Source organism: Paralichthys olivaceus, chromosome 22 (genome assembly GCF_024713975.1).
Source record: "Paralichthys olivaceus isolate ysfri-2021 chromosome 22, ASM2471397v2, whole genome shotgun sequence".
NCBI lineage: Eukaryota > Metazoa > Chordata > Actinopteri > Pleuronectiformes > Paralichthyidae > Paralichthys > Paralichthys olivaceus.
The window spans coordinates 8,115,957-8,135,435 of NC_091114.1; the positions used below are offsets into that span (position 1 = coordinate 8,115,957).

Genomic DNA, 19,479 nt, shown 5'->3' on the forward strand with positions numbered 1-19,479 from the left:
ATTAAAAAAAAAAAAAAATCAAAGCTTAAAGTTTCAGCCAAACAATCACCCTCCCTCTCAAAAATAGAGTGACCTAACAGATTTCACACATACCTGACGTCAAATGTCCAGAGAGGTAGCTCCAGGTAGAGGCGAGTGGATGCAGGTGTGATCCTCACTTGAAGTGCACGGAGGGGCAGAGACTGGAGAGAAAGATCACACAGCACTAGGGCCGTAACACATTATGAAAACGAAACAAATGACAGTATATGAATACCTCTGCATAAGAATCAGGAAAGTAACAATTTAAATGTAGTTTCCTGGAGGAGGCTTTTTAATGGGTGATACAGAAATGTTTAAACTTTCTTTATCATTGCAGTTTAACATGTATACTCAGCTCCCCTAGTCCATACATGAGCTGAATCTCTCCATCTCGTGTAAGTGGCAGCTGATCAATAATGCCAGTAGAGCAGCAGACTTGACTGATTAAGCTTTGTTAATCAGCACTTAATCAGATCTATACGAGCTGTTGAAAAGACACATGCAGCCACATAGGAATTATGTTGTTTGGAAGCAGCAGACGCAGGAAATCCTTCAACACAGCAGATACTTAGTGAACTCTGGGCAGGGAGGCTTGATAGAGAGAATAAAATTACCCAGTCTGGCCCCATCAATCCTGCCATTCAAAAAACATCAACTTCTCTCATAAGTCAATAATTATTTTCCTTGTCTTTATATTTCCAAGTCATTATGGTCTCATTTGCTAAATTTCACCTCCTTCTATCAGTGATCTGCTCCATCTGAACAAAATATTATAGTTTAGATGTTAGGGCTGAAAGAGATCGGTTTGGAGGGCATGTCTTTGTGATGTCACCAGTCGTCAGGGATGATTGGTAGCCCAGAGAGTGATATTCCTGGAGAACTGGAGCTGTGTAAACTTTGTGTTAATTTAATTTTACTGCCACCTTTTGTATAAGTTTGTAACATCAAGTCATTTACTCTTCACCCAAAAGAAGAGTAAATGACAGTCTGAATAACTTGTATTGATCAGAGGGGTTTTGATTTGTAAGAAAGCTCTTCTCACTTGAATTTGAAGTGAAATTACTAGCAGGACACATGGTTCTGAAAGAGCCGCAGTGGGATTACATGGTATTTAGAGCTGGACTTGACCGACAGGATTATTAGAGGTTGTGAGGACAATGTGTTTTTTAACCATTAATCAAAGCTTTACTTCACTTGAGCCCCTCTTGAGCTCTTATTCCTGCAGTGCTGCAGTATCTCTTGCCTGCAGCGTAAATATACAACATACACTTCGGAAGTTGTGCAAGATAACATTGACAACTGGACTTGGTCTTGTTTCTTGAAGATGTTTTAACTCTCGTCCAAAAGGCTTATTCAGTTTAAACTGATCTGAGGGTTGAGTCCTTATGTTTAACATGTTGTTGACTCTGGGGTCGCCTGAATCAAGGTTGGACTGTTTAACATAATGACTCAACACAGGTACAGAGGTGAAACATCTTCAAGCAGCATAAGCAAGTCCAGTTCCTTTTGTGCACAACTGCTATAGATACCAGATACAATACACACAGGCGGATTCAGTTGGTTAACTTTATTTGTAAGTAAAGACAGAACAAGAATAACTGTTGCTTTCATTTGATAGTTTCAGTTTCCCTTTTTTTGTGCTCTCTGCTCCTTGAACAACAACTTTTACCACATAAACGTAAAACTACATCAGTAAATTAAATTCAAATCAAGATTTCAAACTATGATTATTAAGAAATAAAAAAATTTGACAGAAATTCAACAGACATTTTCGTAAAAGTTAGAGTGAATAAACTGTTTGGTTGAGTTAATAAAAAACACAAAAATGAAAGCAATAGAAAGAAATTTCTCATACGCTACATGACAGTTTACGTTTAGATGAGCTCAAGAAACATCCCCTGCTCTGACAAATAACTTTCCGTCTAATTTATTCTTTATTTTTTTAATCTCCAGACACTAAATAGTAGTACATTGTCATAAGCACAGTTATTGGAATCGCTGCTGGCTAAGACATAGAGAAACACTGCAATACAGTTAACATTATTGCATGAGTTGATACCAACATCTTACATGTGCAAATTTACACAGTGGATGAGAGGGAGATGAGGAGGAAAACTAAATGAAAAGGCAGGAAAAGCAGATAAGTGAGATGAGCTAAAAAAAAAAAAAGAGAGCAGGAAGGACCAGTACATTAAAGCTCTCCCAAACACTCCCACTACTTTCAAAAGACTCACACCGAATGTTGCAGCCAGGCAGGCGAGGCATGGGAGAGCTAGTGTTCTAATTAAGTATGGCGTCGCTGCTCGTTATCGATGCATAGTTCAAAATGGGTCACATACTCAGAGGTAATGATGCCAAAAAATCAGGAAGTGATCCAGTACAAACCGATTCAAGTTCAATTGTGTGTCTCGATCAATGTGCCCTGTCCAAGTCACACAGACCGTTAGGAAAAATAAGCTGTTGTCAGTTCTGGGTTGTCTACTTTCTCTGGTCACAGAACATTCAGTTTGGCTGGCAGATAGTTTAAACGGGACGCTAGTGGAGTCTGATCTTCTGAGTTTAATTTTAGTATTTAACAATCTCGTCTGACCACAGGATAGGGCTGCTGCTGCATTGCTGTTAAATACTGTTACTATGGAGAAGCAGCCACATCATTGTGCAGTGTATTTAGTTTGATCCAGGCAGCACTCAAGGGCGAGGAGTGTCGGTGTGAATGTTGTGCATCAATGCGTGTGTCTGAATATTTCAGCTATGATGGTGCAAAATTACAGGGACTTGTCTTAAAATTTGCTTCAACACAGACTCATTTATGCAAACAGGCATGAGAACTATAAATCCGAGAGCTGCTACTGGGAGTCTCGAGAGTCTCTTATTAGTCCGGCTAATTTCACATCATTTGACAGAGAATTAATTCATAAATTAATCAGCAGGGCCTCAGAAAATAACACCACATGCCTCCATTCCACCACCATGTAATCCCATTTACACCTTGCATTAAAATCCCCACACAGACAGAAGACCATTCCCCATGATCTCTCTGCCTGTGCTGAGGAGGAGAGAGAGTGAAGCTGCTCCTCTCACAACTTTTCCAACATCGCACGATTTAAAAGGCCTCAGAAGCCACTTGAAGACTCTGATTGAGCCCCACTGGTTTAGTTGGGCCACTTTACCGCTGCCTTTGGATTCAGAAAGACACATTTAAACCAAGTTACTTTGTAAAAATCACGTCTGTGATCCAGTGTTGGTGTTTCCACTGTGGCCTACAGCTTCATTTAAACTTGCCTCTGTTTCGAGATTTCAAAGACAGACGCAAGTGGGGAAACATTTTAAACATAGTGTGCCTATGTTTAAAATATCATTTCATAGTAATACAAACAGGATCCATTTTTCCCTGTGATACAGTGTCTAACATTCTGGCATGTTTGTCTGTATCCATGTCGATGGGAAGTAGTGCCATATGCTTTGCTGTGCTTTTATTGTGAAAATATTCATCACATATTTATCATTTAAAGCAGGTTGGACAAAAATAATGTGATTTATTTTCTTCACTCCCCATGTGACCTTTTGAAGTTTGTGTCCACACAAAGGTGAATATGAGTCTAAAGGTGATCACACATTCCCAGAATGCAGAGACTTAAGTCAGAGATTGATATGATTGATGTCTTGTTCCCATATGAAGAAATTATTTGGTAAAACATCCTCAGCCTGAATCCTACTGATTACGAAGAAAACATTAAGTTGTCATTAATATAGTTTCACTTTGAATATATTAGGTAACATCTACAGCATAGAAATGGAAACTAGATGTTACACAAGATTAGATCATTGTAGTACATCACATTTAAGACTGTAAAGTGAGTGTTTATTCTAAAATATGGGTTTTCAACAACTTGACAGGACATTAGATGTGCTGAGTGATATTGTGTTTGGAACTTATCACCACATCTCAGGAATTAACTTGGACATTATCAGGAGTTCCCGTCAAATTCATTATTATATAGCATCTTCATATTAGCTCACATCAGGGCAAGTGCAGAGCTGTGCTTCTTTTGTGTGTCCAGTGTAACCGAACACAATATATACAAACTGGAGGTTACAATGTCCTGCAGTACCACAGAAGAGATCTGTCTTTAAAGGGTTCCTGTCCCGCTCCACCCCTAACAGTCTCAACCTCTCACAATTTCCCACATCAGATTGTCTAACCTCCCCCCTCCCTCCCTCTGCCCTCTCTACTCCTCAATCTCCAGTATCAGGTCATCTCCCTCCAGGGAGGCGTCAGCCGTGACATGGACTACCTTAATGGTGCCGGCCATCGGGGAGTTGACCACAGTCTCCATCTTCATCGCCGAGAGGACACACAGCGGCTGACCCTTCTCCACCTATAATGGTGATGGAGATAAGTTCACAGAGCATTAAAATCACCAGTTCAATGTACAGCTCACTAAATAGGAACTGGAGTTGAAGGTTAAGTAAAGTACACTCCAAGACTCCAACTCTATAGTTCTTTCACTTTGACTGATCTACTCACTCTCATAGTAAGCTACAGAGTGTTTGGATTTCATGTCAATGTCTTTCACTACATTTACATGTACACCACTATGATATTAACCACTGTCGTGTAAACAGCATTTTCTGACGACCTTAATCTAAATCTAAATCTGGATTCTAGAGTAAACAAGTAGTTGGACGTAATGGTGACGAGTCATCAGACTGCTCTGTTACATGTCAACAGGAAAATGAATGAGATATTCTACTGTCAACTCGATGTACACATTATAATCAACCAGTAGTTTCGTGGTTGTGAAATACAGGTCTGAGATTTCTCCTCTATCTCACTGCAGTGGAGATGAATGGTATTTAATTTACGCTGCTCATAGAAAAATGATGACGTCCCCATAACTCTGGATGATGTGAAGAAGTCACAGAGGAGTTCCTATAGGAGGAGTTTCACTAGAATGAGCCCCACAAATGTAATTTAATCATGTCCTTGGGGCCTGATCACCAGTGTGTCAGTATCAAATACTGACAAGTACATCTGTGATCAGAGTGTTTGATTAAAGTCATAATTTTTCCACCTTTAGACTTTTTGGTTCGACAACATTAGACATAAGATGTCAGGAGTTTCTCTGTTAAATTATGAAAAGATTTTATGATTCATTGCAACATAAATTCTTCTTCTTATTATTATTACATTTCATATAGTAGTAATAATGTTTTTAAAAAGGCACCACTACACACTTCCACTGCATTTGATGATGAGAGAGAAATCTCAAGAGGACAGTGCTGGGTGGTTATGTACGTCTGTGTTAGTTGGTGATAAACAGATGAGTTGGTTGATGCCTACACTAGAAAAGTAAATTTATGTAAAGCTGGTTTGATTTTTTTGATTAATTTTGGGCAAGAAAAAATCTTGATGTCAGTGTTGGACATTTTAATAGAGTTAAAAGCAAAATGCCTGGAAAAAGCTAGCTGGGTATTATAGCGATTCATTACTCCCACACACAGAAAAACCATGCACGTGAAATGAGCACGCAGACAATATCCTCATTAAGCAGCATTTCTGCTCTGCCTGCACAAATGTAGACCCGTGAGAACGAGGCTGTGATGAGCTGTACCTGTGCACTCTGAACAGCTCAACACGTGTTCACTTGACTCTTGAGACGGTGAGAGTGGCTGACGTCTCAGCTCTTTTTATTGGTCACTGGACATACTGGGGGGGGCAGTGTCTTAGCTGTTCCAAGGACTGAGCTCTTCTGGACAGAGAGCTCAGATGGTCTCCTGGTGCTACTCTCCCAGTTTAGGGATTACAGCCTCCAGTCTATCCTCTCTCCCTGGGCTTCCTTGTGTAATATCATTTCCATGTTTTCTGCCCTACTCCATGATTGTCTGGTTTCAGTAGCCTGCTCCTCATCAGGTTGACGACTACAGTTGTCACAACAAGTAAAAATAGGATCCTAGCCTTTCCCAGGATTTACTGTAGACTGCTGGTGTTGAAAGTGACCAATCAAAGGAGCGGAAACATCAGCCACTGTCCCCGCCTCCAAAGTCCTAGCAGTCAAATGAACGAGCAAACAAGTGTTGAGGTTCTGTGAGAGTCCAGCTCGCACTCCCGTGCTTGTGGAACCACATTTGTGCCCAGAGCTCTTCTAAGCTTTCCATGCTCATATCACGTGCTTGGGTTTTGAGACCATAGCAGCTCTCTAACCAATCAGAGTGCTTGTTACGTCCCCTGCCTGATTTTGCTGCATTTCGAGGGTTCGGGTTGAGTTTACACACGTGTTTGGCATGAGAGGTAGGGACTCCACTGAGAGCCATGTTTATAGGTTAATTGAGCCGACCCTTTAACCCAACGTTATCAAATGTCATGAAAAATGAATTATTGAAAAAGATGAGGCTAACAATAAACTGACCTTGGATCCGACCTCCACTTTGACCTCCAGGACTTTTCCAGGCATGGGTGCTCCCACTTGACCCTTGATAGATTTCTGGGCCTTGGGATGGAACTTCATTTCCTGGGTGGAGGGACAAAGATTTCATGCATTCATCTTTCCATTCAATCAAACATTCAAGTCATTTACTCACTTCACATTTATCCAACAAACAATCCTCCTCCCTCCTGCCGTCTATGTTTTTAGCTGCACTGACGTCTATCTGTCATCCATAATTTATCCATCTATCAACCCATACTTCAGTTCTTACGTCAACACCTCCCCCTCCCTCTATGTATCAATACCTCCCTCCATCAACCCATCGACTATCCCTGCATCACGTCCCACCATCCCTCCCCTCTGTACCTTCATGGCGAGCGTGTCTTTAACCAGCACAGATCTCAGCTGTCCGTTCAGCTCAAAGAAGACCTCTCTCTGACCGGCCTTGTTCAGGTCACCCAGTGCCAGCGCCTTGATGTGGAGGATCTTTCCTCTCTCCAGCTCCACCTGAGATAAATCAAAGCCAGAGAGTGGAGGAGGAAGGGAACAGGAGGGGGGGGACAGAGGAGAAAAAATGGAAGGAGGATGAAGGAGGAAGGGACAGAATTTATATTAGAATTTTGAGGTGAGTCCAGCTACAGCAATAAAGACTGACTGCACAGCTTGATGAAATTAAAAAGTTAGTGGGGTGAGACGAGCAGAATGTTTCCTTCTTTTTTCTTTGCAGTAATCCCCAGGATGCACTCTGTTGAAGAGTAGGAAATCATCAAGGTTGTCATTCCATGAGAAGGGACTTTTTTAACCTCCCTTTATTTAAATAGCCAAATAAATCAAATAATAAGGCATCGTATGGTTGGAAACACTTTTTACATTTCACTACATTTACCGTTACTCCCTGTCTTTGATTATTAGCTTTCCATTGGTGTGTTTAACTAAATCTGACAGGACAATCATGTTTTGAATTGGAACGGATGAAACACATTTTAAGTTCACATATTAGTCACATGAGTCACAAGTGTCCCAGTGAGACATGACAATGTGGCAATGAGTCATCTTGCACAAAACCAGGACCATGAAACTAAAGCAGCTAAATGGATTTCAGCCATTACTCATTTTATAATCTAAACTCTTTTCTACCATGACGAGTCAAAATATATTGAAAACCAATTAATGTCATTTTCACACCTGTGGTTCAATTCATTAGAACTGGACCAAATTATTGCAAATATTCCAACATTTTTTAAAAGGAAACTGACAATATAAATTTAAACACAAGCACAGTATCTCCAACACATCTGTTTAACCTTTTTTTAAACATTCTGATACATCTAACAAGTGATCTTACATTAATACTGCATTTATACATATTTATGAATAAATAAATGGGTCACGATTCACACCGGACATGGATTTTAAAATGTTGCAGGATAACTCTCAATCTTCTTTTAAATCTCTTCTCAAGACTATTGTGTGGCATATTAACTGTTGATCAAAGTCAAAACGTTTGTCAACTTTATGTCACTTCTGCCATATGTGGAGGACATAGACAGGATTGACAGGACAATTTCTCTCAGATCCCTTGTGTAGACCTATGAGTGGACATGTATCTGATGCAAACTGGGATAATGCAAAATAGATTAAGCAGTGCTAATACTTGGTTAATATGTAGATAATGTACAGTTGTGACAAGGGACAAGTAAAAAACAGCATTTGTAGCAAAACAACAGCAGATGCAGTAACGACAAAAAGTGACTAATGCATTTAGATATGGTTGAAACTAGTATTTCATCTTGCTACATTTTATGTTTTAGATTTTATCACTAGCATCATCTGTTTTATTGTAAGTCACTTTGTAACTTTGTTTTGAAGGGTGCTATATAAATAAAGTTATTATTTTAAACCATATTTATAATATCTGTTGAGAAAGCCCGGACAAAACAAATAACAACCGTACGGTTTGTGTTGGCACTTTCACTACATCAGAGTAGTAAACAGGCATGAGTGGGTATTTTCTGTGAATCTGTGTTTACAGCGCTAGCAGACATCAAATAAGGAGAGAGGAGGTATAGACAGAATGACAATATGAGAGATAGAGAGACAACGTGTCAGATTTGAGGATATAAAAACATTTTCCGGCCTTTAAACTAAGACACTACCTGCCACCTGTAACAGTGTTGTTTAAAGACAAAGACATTACTCTGCGTCTGTGTCAACACCACACAGTCCCTCTCATATCAATTCTGCTCACCGCTGTGTTGTCTCGCTTGTCTTTCCCGCGACACCAGCCACTGCACCTCTTCATTTATCTCACGCCTCTTCTCTCTTGTCTTACCAGTCGGAAACTCATTTTTACCGTCTTTCCCATTTGTCCAACTTCCTCTCTTTGTCTAGCTCTCTTTCTCAGTCCCCCCCATGTGTCACAGCTTTCCATTTTCTATTGTTGTTCCTCCACCTATTTCTGGGGACAGTGTCTCTCTAATGCCATTATTAATTCCTCTCATCTGGCTCTTTCGGCTTCTGTTTTCACTGTTCTCTCTCTGTCTCTCTCACCCCTTCCCCTCTCATCCTTTTCGTTTTTCACATTGACATCTCAGCTGCAGAGTCTCCATTGATATTCCAAACTAAGTCTCGGTGCTAAGACGAAAATACACACCGCTGCAGGTATGTATTGATCTTGGTTTCATTCTGCCTCTCTTTTTTTTTGCTGCTAACAAAACCTTTCTTTGCATGCCTTTGCTTTCTCTCTGGCACTCAATCATCATCTCTCTCCACCTTCCTTTACACTGAACTCGCTTGTGCCGTTTTTAATCGCACTCCTGGCAGCTCTTTACAAAAAAACAAAACTGCCTTCCCCTTTCCAACACTGTGGCATCTACACTTCATCTCACAGCTGCTCCAATGAAAAATACACTGTCTCTTTGAAGAGCTGCAACACATGTATGAACTTCAAGTAGATGATAGTGTTTAACACGTAGCCATGTGTGTGTATGCCAGTTTTACAGTGAAGATAAGAGACAACTTCAGTGCACTGTCTGACATGCACTTGTTTAAATGAATGTGACAAACACTCGGCACTCACTCCTGCCTCCCACACACTGATGTTACAGGTCATACAAATACTCTTTACAGCACACCTCCTCCTCTATTGTTAGAATTACATTTAACTGCTTTAATGTTCAACCTTGTTCCAGCTCTGTGTTAAATAGAATCTCATCATATATTTCATTCTTTCTGGGAAACAGCAACTTAGAAAACATGTAGACAGTCGTTAAGTGTAGTAAGTAAGTGTATATCTTACAGTTAGTCTGTAAATAAAGGTAAAGTGTTGTGTATTTAAAGGAAGTTGCACAACCTTGACTGAACTGCAATACCACTGTGAATAAGTTGCTCCAAAGATAATTATACTTTTCTAATTTTTTCCTAAAGCCATTTCAACACTGCAATCTGTTTAAAATGTGTGTGGGTAGCTTTGTTTATTACATAGTGGGACTGAAGATTATCAATAGCACGGGTTGAGCAATGTGATTACACTAATAAACAACTGGATTTAATAACCTGTGAACAATTTAGCAAAAATAAGCTCAAACAAACTGACACACACCTCCGATCGTTTACAAAAGTTCAGGTTTGCCAACTCCTCACTGTCCTATCGTCCAAGTTCACACATTTACACTAAAGTTTTTAATGATGTATTCACTATGAACAAGACAATAATTGGGGTTGTGTTCTTTCAACACATTAATGCAGGTAATCTAACATGGCAGCGCCACACACAAAGGCAGGTGAACCGGGAGTGGAGGCCGATCAATCACAGCAGAGCTGGCTAATGAGAGCAGACTGGGCTTTACCCAGACGAGCACCAAAGCCAGAAATTTCAGACTAAGGCTGAAAGAGGAGCTGCAGCAACAGTTTGAGGAAAGTGATGTGTTTCTGAACATTAGAGCATGTAAACCTTATCAATCATAGCCTAATCAAAATTATGAATCACTTTATGAGCAGCACTGACTTGGATCCACAGTATCTCTGACACCTTACATTTCACATCACTCCTTTTGCATGAGTTTATTAATGACATGTGTAGTAATGAGATTACTGCGGTGTTAAGCGATTTATGTGTCGGTGTCTGTGCACATTAGCGCTGACAGGCTGAGTATGACGGGGTCCATGTCTGTGAAAGTCTGTTTATATTTTCGTCAAACATGATTAATGCCGTGCTGAGTCATCAGAACATGCCAGATAGGTCAACGTGTTTTTACCTCCTGTTTGTGTTGTATGCATGTGTGGGTGAATGACAGCGATGTACAGAGCTGTCACACGTGTAGGTGTCATTTTGTGCATCTGAACAATCTCAATCCAATTCCACAAAGTCTGCACTCGCCCTTAAAGAAGCTATTTCAGTGTCACATACTTCAGTATTTTGTCCGACTCAGAAAGAATCAACAATGAAGCATCTTTACAGAATAAAAAATTACCATATAAAAACTTATACTCTGAACATGATCAGGACATGACCACTACAAAGAGGAATCTTCTGAGCCGGCTGCTCACTCGCTGATAAAGCTCTTCTCCTGGATTTGCAAGAGCTACACAATCCCAAACGTTTACTTTGAAAACCTTTCCTATCTACTTCTCATAACAACAACTCTTTAGGGCTTTAGGTCGAGCTCATCGCTCAGAGAGCTTTGGTACTGAAATTTGTTTTGATCAAGGTTTCCAGTGTGTGCTGCACACAATAGATGCCGAGAGCTCATAAACAGCTTTTGTTCCGAGTATACAGTTTATGGTGCAGTTGCTGCAGGAAACATCTGTAACGAACAGGTGCTGAATTTTGCTGCTGTCACTGCAGATTTAGCACAAACGCCAACTAAGGCTCACAGTCACAAGCTCAAAGTATTTTTCTTTGCTTCATCCTCTATTCTATATTGCAGATCATTTAACTGAGAAAAACCGTTACCGTTTGTTCTACGACCACTTTGGTTTTGTGAATTTGTTGCATTTATCCAGAACAAAACCCTAAATTATATTTTGTTTGCCTTTCACTTTGTCTACACAGTTTCAGATCACACACAGATGCCTGTATTTAACTCAGAAAGGTGTTTTCTAGGTGAAATGCAGGAGTGAATTAAACCAACTCGACCATTACAAACATTCCTAATTTAAAAACTCACCAAATTGCTTTAGCTGCTCAGTGCTATTTCTTCTCCTGAGGGCTCCTCAGTGCTCTGACTACTGCAATCAGCATTTCAATGGCTCCCACACATGAGCAGAAAGAGAAATGTGCTTGAGCAGCCAACATTTACTATTTCTGATGGTCCTCAGACACTGTCCTGCTGCAACACACACACTACATCACAGTGAGGGGCTACGAATATAGTGTCCATCCTAGAAACACAAGAATATCTGTCTATAACGCAGTTCAGTCACCAACTATGACCTTGATGCTCATACATGCATTAGATTAGGATTAACAAGGACACCTAATTAAAAGGTGTAAACCAACTAATACTGCTATATGCAACACTCACTTAACACAATGAAATCAATGCAGCTAAATGCAGTTACACACATGACCTGACCCCACTCTCATTAACAACACTAGCAAAAATGTATTGGATTGCAAATAACAGCAGTGAGATCAATTGTTCTGAATGCAGCTGCCTCGTTCAGCCCTTGTGGAATTGTTCACAGTAAAAGAAAAGACGGCAGCTAACAAGAACTTGATGCTTTCTCTGACAGTTCACTTTTTTTTGTCATGTTTTCATTCCATTCCTCGCCTGGTACCACTAATTGGACCTGATCTGGGGGGGTACCCATCGTCATGACAACAGGGGAAGGCTTGTTTATGTGGCGATGACTAACTGAGGTTGAGCACAAAGCCGAGTGCCTGAAAGTTCTAAAAACAGTGGGGAGATTAGGATAAACAGCAGCAAAGCGAGGTGCATACGGAGTAGGAAAAAGGTGTTAGTTGTTTATTTAGCCTCAACAACAAATCAAGAACAATTTATTCAAGCAAGCTATTTAGTATATTGTTGGAATTTAAAACAAATGTCACTGACAGACTGAACTGCAGCTTCTAACCATATTTAATTTACTGTTTAACAGAACTCTGATTCTCGTCGTGTGTCTATTTTTTCTTTTATACAAAATGTAGCAGGCACACTTTTTTTAATCGCAGGTAAGCTCACTAAAAAAAGCTTATAGACTCCTATCTCCTCTCTTTATCCATCTCTTCAATGTAACAAATGCAACAACAACTGATGCCCTATGATATCCACCCTGTAGAGATTGACAGGAAAGTGGGTAGGGAGTCATTTTATCTTTTGGGTCGGAGCTAGATACACGCAATCAATACTAAATCAACACAATCAATTCTGGTCCTGATTCTTTGAGAATAATACAGCAGCCAAGTAGTGATGCTCCCATGTCGCATACTAAAAAAATCAATTAACACGAGCCTGGAACCATTTTGCCGCAGTGACATGAAGCAGTAATTAACCATGGAAGCCTTTGGTAGCCCTGAATCTGTCAGTTAAATCAGTGTGTGTGTTTCTCATAACTGAGAAAATATTGAAAGAAACAAAAAGAAGAAGAGCAGAAATGAATTAATGACGTGTGTGAGGATTAAACCAACACTGGCAATAATAAGACTATGAGTGATGCAGTGTTGACAAGGAGCCGTGTGAAAATGGTTAAAGTTAACAGGAAGCTGAAGGGAAAGTCGACTTTAATGTTGCCATGAATTTTTTAATTTAATCACATTTGAAAATTAAATATTGAAGAAATGAAAGCTGGGGAAAATGGAGCAATGACTCAACCATCCCTGCTGTCGCCTTTCAGAACGTAACAGAACTGTGCAAAATGTAAACATCATTCCAAAATTGAAAACACCTGGAATGTGATGACATTTTTCTGATTCAGATAGAGGTTCTTAAATTTGAGTTTTTGTTCCTGCAGTCAGGAAATATAAAAAGCAGGAGGCAGTCCACGAGTGTCACACGAACACGACAGGTCTGTTTTTTAAAGAAAGCTTTAGGAGATTTATGCTGCTAGCACTGATAAATATCACATTTTCTGTCTGTACTACAGAGTGCAAAATTAGCACGACCCATTTTCTTTTAAACTGACTACGTTATATCCCTTATATAGGGCGCTGATTGAGGACGAGAGGAGCGTAGAGCTGTGGGTATGAGGCATCAGGGACCCTGGGTGAGATGGGAGCAAGCCACAGATTGGAAAATATAACGAGTGCATCAAGTTCCTGATCCAGGTGGTGTATATGTGATGAGCTGCTCAGTCCTTTAAACCTTTTCACCTGGACCAAAGTGGAAAACACTGGAGCACATCCTGGGCTCGGGCACAAAGCCTCAGTGGCAGGACACAGTCAGGTGCCGCAACCCACTGCAGAAGCCATCGGCATCACAATGAGCAGCTGCAGACGAGCACACGCCTCCACAGAGAGACTCTTTTGAGAAAACAGGTTAGCAGCAGGACCTAAAAAAACCACCAGGAGTTCTGGTCACTGCACAAGAATGGCACACTGTCACAACCTAAGGCAAAACATCCCCTTGGTCTCAGAGGCCAAGAACATCATCCAAGTGGAAGTGACAGTGCCATGGAAGGAATACATGGATATGCCACAAGCATGGCTGGAAGGAGAGATGCATGCCCATCCAGGCTGGATGCAGAGGATTTGTGGGGCAATCACTCTAAAAAGCCTTGAGCCAACTTTGTATCACTGGAGTGGCAAAAAGCAGAGGCGTGAGCATCACCAAGGCAACGGAACGATCCTGGAGATGGCTGTGGATTAGGACGGGAGATTCACGGCTACCTTAAGACAGACACTGTGACCTGATCAACCACAGCTGGGACAGTAGGTGTCTTTCCCACAGCCAGAAGCTTAGTGTACTAACCAGGGTGATTGTAGAGCCACATATGTCTCATTTGAATATTTATTACAGCGTGCTAATATCTGTGTCATTGAGAAAGAACTATGACACACATACATTACAAACAATGAGTGGTGCCAAAACCTTTCTCTTAAAAAAATAAGAAGCGTAAACTAGATGGTAACGTAATCAACACCAATCTAAACGTATTCAGGACCTGGTGTGAATATTCAGGACGAGAAGTTCAGATGACTGAATTGACTTTAAGACCCCGCAGAAACCAGATGTGAAACTATTCTCAACTTGTACATTGAGTGAAATAAATCAAATCCATTCATTACAATGCAGAATGCCAGCACCATTACCTTTAACCTAATCTGCATAAGGTTACCATTTTTATTTTTAGATGTTACACTCCTCGCTTCAACAAGAACATTAACATCTTTAAGACCACTGCCATCGAGATCAGAGTCCAACAACATCAGGCCTCATCTCCTCGTTTTACTGCGTCGCCCTCACATAAACATTAGTGCCTGCTTTTAAAGAACGCTCACGCAGAACCACGACACGAGGTCAGTACTGAGCTGCCGTCATCTCTGACCAGTCCCACCTCCTGTTTGACTGCTCCATACTGTCGCCATCTGTCACAGGTACTGAGTCCTACTGAGTAAATGTGCCAGGTTTAAGTTAAATAAAAAAGAGCATCACCACGAACAGCACACTAGACTTGTGATAACTGCATCTTAATATGCCTGGGTTCACTCAGTCGAGTGTTAATGGTTTTCTATGTTTTTTTACTCCTCCAAGATAAAGTCTCATGAAAAGTGTGATTTTCTTTTCTACACAGTTAATAATTAAGTGGCCACTTGATTCTTTAAGTCTTTGCATTCTAAAATACCCTGTCCAGGAAACATTTTGCCATAGCCTCTAAAAACGACTTAGTTTTGATTGGTGTACAAAAAATATTTCTTTATGTGATAACACACTGAGTGACAGACTCTTTCAACATCTCCTTCAGTAGCAAAGCACATTTCTTTTTGATCTGACACGTGTTGCAAAGGCTACCGTCAGTAGTTTCAATAATCTCTTTGGTATTCACTAATCAATCTGGACTAGAACATTCTCTCTGGTTTGAGTTTTGCTCATCAGTGGTTCCTCCTGTCATCCTCCTCAAATCATCCATTTACGCATCTTTTCTGCAGCTGTCTCCTGCGCCGACACAAACTTTCAGTCAGCACAGCAGGCGTGAAATATTCCTCCTGACTCTATACGCATGTCTGCACGTACATTTCCGTCACTTTCTGATTTTCTGGCTTCTTCTGTGCCATACTAATTTGTCTGCATGCAAAGCAAATTCAGCTCATTTGTTTCTCCCCTTCATTGGAATGCATGGCCACATGCCTCACTGTTGGAGAGTAAACAAATACTATACTCTTTAGAAATCCATAACAGTTATATTTTGGTCGGAGGTACTGGCCCTCAGGAGCTTCTCACTGGCCTGCTCTCAAACACTATATGACAAAATGAATCAGATTTTTCTGTGCAGAAAGACCAATGTGATTGCCGAAGGGATCAGAAATGCTGTTTGTTGCTCCCTTGATAAAGTGTTAATATCTCCGTCCTCCCCACTGTGTTATCAGCACTTCACTGTGCCTCTGCACCAAACTGCATCAAACCTCCGCCATCTGCAGTGATGGAAAAATGTCCTGCTGATCAGCTCTGTGCTTTGTGCTACTGCTATTTCATCTGAATGTATTCATGTGCTGAATTAATTTGTAAATGAATGACTAATACAATTAAATGTGTTATCACAGTATTAGTGAGAAATGTTTAACGATAATTTAACTTGTGGATAAATGTTATCGAACAAGTGAAAATGCGTCATTAATGAATAGATTCATCTCAAACTGCTCAGGGAAAGGTGAAGGGGAACAAGTAAACTACAACAACAACCTAACCCACAGTTTATATAACAGAAAAATACTGGCTCTTATATGACATTTTTTCTTTTATCCCAAAAATCACTGTTAACATCAGTCCCACTGCTGCAGCATGGATTGTGCTCTTATTCTTAGTATGCATGGCTCCAAAAGTTTCATGGTTGTACATTTATTCTGAAATTAAGTTGATTACCTCAAACTCCTCTGCGATCTTGGGTCCATCCAGGAACAGTCTGGTGCTGAGACAATCCACTGGGCCAAAGTTAGCTGAGAAGGAAACAGATGTGATATCAAAACAAGCATTTCAGACTTTTCTTTGTAGATCAAAATCCATCTGACTAATTCCAGAAATATGTTGGAAGTTTGTGGAAAAGTATGTGGAACTCTTCATCTTATCAGCTTCACACTTGGCATTTGTATTGTTAAGGAGCCTAATGATGTTAATATTCGCATTTGGACACACGATACGTTCAATATTAATAGACTTTGAATATACAGGGGACCACTGCAGCCAGTCTTTATTCACCACAGCTCAATTACTGCAGGTCACTTTGACAGTTTCAAAGAATCATCTTGTGTCACCTACATGTCTGTCTGTGTCACTGACTACATCAGAAATGGAGATAAAGATCAGGTTCAGGGAAAAAAAATAAAGGAAGTGTACTCCAATTAAAACTCGCAGCTCAAAGCAACAATGAGGTTTGCATGAATCCATGAATCTGTCAGTACTCTGAACAACTTTCAGTCATGTTTAGCTCATTGAGCAGGTGTCCTATTAATATAAACTTCCAGCATCAGTCTTCTCCCGACTCCTGAACATGCTGCTGCTGGCTGAGTGCACTTCAAACTCGCACCTGCTTAAAAATGCAGTTTGTGGTTATGCTGATTCCTCCCTCTAGCTCCAGTCCTTGCTATTCTGGTGTCTTATTTGTGCATTATGTAAATGCACCATGTGAATGACAGGTGATTGCTGTTTTCTGTGTGGTTTCCCCCTTTTGGGGCTCAACAACTTTTCCCTGAATCCAGGGAACGTGATTTGTAAGAAGTTCCACATAGAACAATTCAAAACATCTCTATCAACTGCTGGAACTTTATAATGAGTGTCTCTTACTAAAGGTTGGCTTGTGCTCATTTTAGGCCCCAGTAAAAACAAATGGGAGCGTGTGCATGTTAGACACCAATCAAACCAGATCCCACAGAATTATTGAATATAACAGATCAAATTTGATGAAATTCATATTTCATTAATTGAAAGTTGGCATCTTTCAAGTCAGCCACTCACAAGTAAAGTCCTTGAACTCCTGGAACACCTTAGGGTACATGGCTGCTGACATCACATCCTCAGGGGTGATTTCGTCGCCATGTGCAGCTCGCAGCCCCTCCTCCAGGGCCTTAAAGTCCAGAGGTGGCAGCGTGGCACCGGGACGACCGTCAATACGGGGGAGAGACTTCAGCACCTGAGACAGGAGGTGAAAAACAAAAGGACGTGAGAACGATGGAGGGAGAAGGAAAGAGAGGTGACACTAAAAAGGAATGAGAATGCATGACAGAAGAAAGAAAGAGGAAACAAATGGATTGCTAAAACTTTTTATTCAGAGTAATATAGTTTTACTCCTGAGAGTTTTCCCACTCGCACCATCCCCATGGGACACTGAAGCAGGTGGGATGTTCAAAGTTGTACCTCACGACTATACATCTGGATGAATGCTGAAAACTATCACATCATTTAGCAACAGAGAGACTTTAGGTGGGAGGAGGAGGACAACAGAGATGCATGGGGAGCTGCTTTGAGGGATGGAGAAAGAGGGAGAGAAGCACTTGAATCGGTGAGAATATAAAACTTATTAATGCAAGTTATTTCACATTTGCATAAAAGTGGCACCACTGCTGTGTCAAGATCTGCAGTGATTTCCACTTTGGTTCTCTCCATCTCTCCCACTCCAATTCATCTTTCTCTCTCCAGTAAAGTACCATCAGGCCTACGAATGACTGCAGCGGTGCCGCATACACATCATCCACCACCCTTTCTTGGAAATAGTAAAGGAGAGAGAAAGACAAGGAGGCCGACAGAAAGAAAGAGGATAATTCAGAGGCCACTATAAGACTAATGATATGACATTTTATGTGCCCACACAGTTGTTGGTATCTGACACAACTTGCAGAGACAATCCATCTGAGGCCACTAATATTGTCAAGTGAAGAATAATATGTTAGGACACAGGCTTTTCACCTGAAGGCACCTGCTTTGCTTTTGTTTTCACACATTTCCTCAGTTTGTGATGACATGGGATCTAAAGAAGCTCAGAGGAACGGAGGTAACGATGCAGGAATCTCTACAATTAGCCCAGTTAGTTTAGCCTTGCATATGAAAACAGGTTTGGAACAGCTCAGTTCACTTTGATTTCATGGTCACAGAACAGACCTAAAAATATTAACAGCAAACCTCAACATGCCATGTTCTACACCAATAATGTGCAAATGAGTGAAAACACATTTTGAGATGAAGTACAGTGCTGTGTGCATCATCATGTCGCCTGTGTGAACTCTGCCCGTACATATATTCACGTTGTTTTGGAAGGTGTGCTCTCTGCTACATTGTAGTCACTGTGCATTTCATATCTCATGTGTCTGTGGAACATATCGGCACACGAGTGAGAGCCTGTGTGTGCCTTGTAGAAATCTCCAGACAAAAGGAGCCAGTGCGATGCTATTAGTCACAGAGCTAACAGTTCAAAGATAGCTGACTCATTTGTGTGTGAGAGAAACACTTCAAAGATGGCAGCCTCATTGGATGCCGTGCTCATTAGCATTGTGTCCCTAAAGGATCTCTTACACCTCAACTGCTTGATTGTTTAGGTGTAAACGCACACAGATAGTGGCTCTGTGTGTGTGTGTGTGTGTGTGTGTGTGTGTGTGTGTGTGTGTGTGTCCACATTAACAGATGAAGGAAAGAAACTCTTGAAGGTCATTTGCTCGTTCTCATTTTTCTGAAAATCACTCAACAATACAATTCCATCTTTTCTATTACAGTCACACATTTTTCCCTCTTCATTTCTTTTTGAGATTGTGGTGTTTTTTTTTTTTATTCTTGAATTTACTCTCTTTCTGATGGCCTTCTTATTCTCTCCCTCTCTACTGCAATCATCCTCCCACTGTCTCCGTGTTTCTTTCCTTTGTCCTCTTGTCTCTGTTGTTTTCCTCTCC

The 19,479-nt window shown here is 40.7% G+C and overlaps 1 protein-coding gene across 3 annotated transcripts in view; it reads right to left on the bottom strand.

Moving 5' to 3' along the window:
- Positions 1-1,573: 1,573 nt before the first annotated feature.
- LOC109634836 (pyruvate carboxylase, mitochondrial) overlaps positions 1,574-19,479 on the bottom strand; it is a 259,041-nt gene continuing 241,135 nt past the window's right edge. For all 3 annotated transcript variants that reach the window (XM_069518208.1, XM_020095553.2, XM_020095554.2), the window contains exons 23-27: positions 17,558-17,732; positions 16,469-16,542; positions 6,816-6,956; positions 6,432-6,533; positions 1,574-4,400 (exon numbers count right to left, since the gene is read on the bottom strand). In XM_069518208.1, the coding sequence (XP_069374309.1) occupies positions 4,251-4,400; positions 6,432-6,533; positions 6,816-6,956; positions 16,469-16,542; positions 17,558-17,732 (642 nt within the window). In that variant the 3' untranslated portion in view covers positions 1,574-4,250. The remainder of the gene's footprint in view (positions 4,401-6,431; positions 6,534-6,815; positions 6,957-16,468; positions 16,543-17,557; positions 17,733-19,479) is intronic.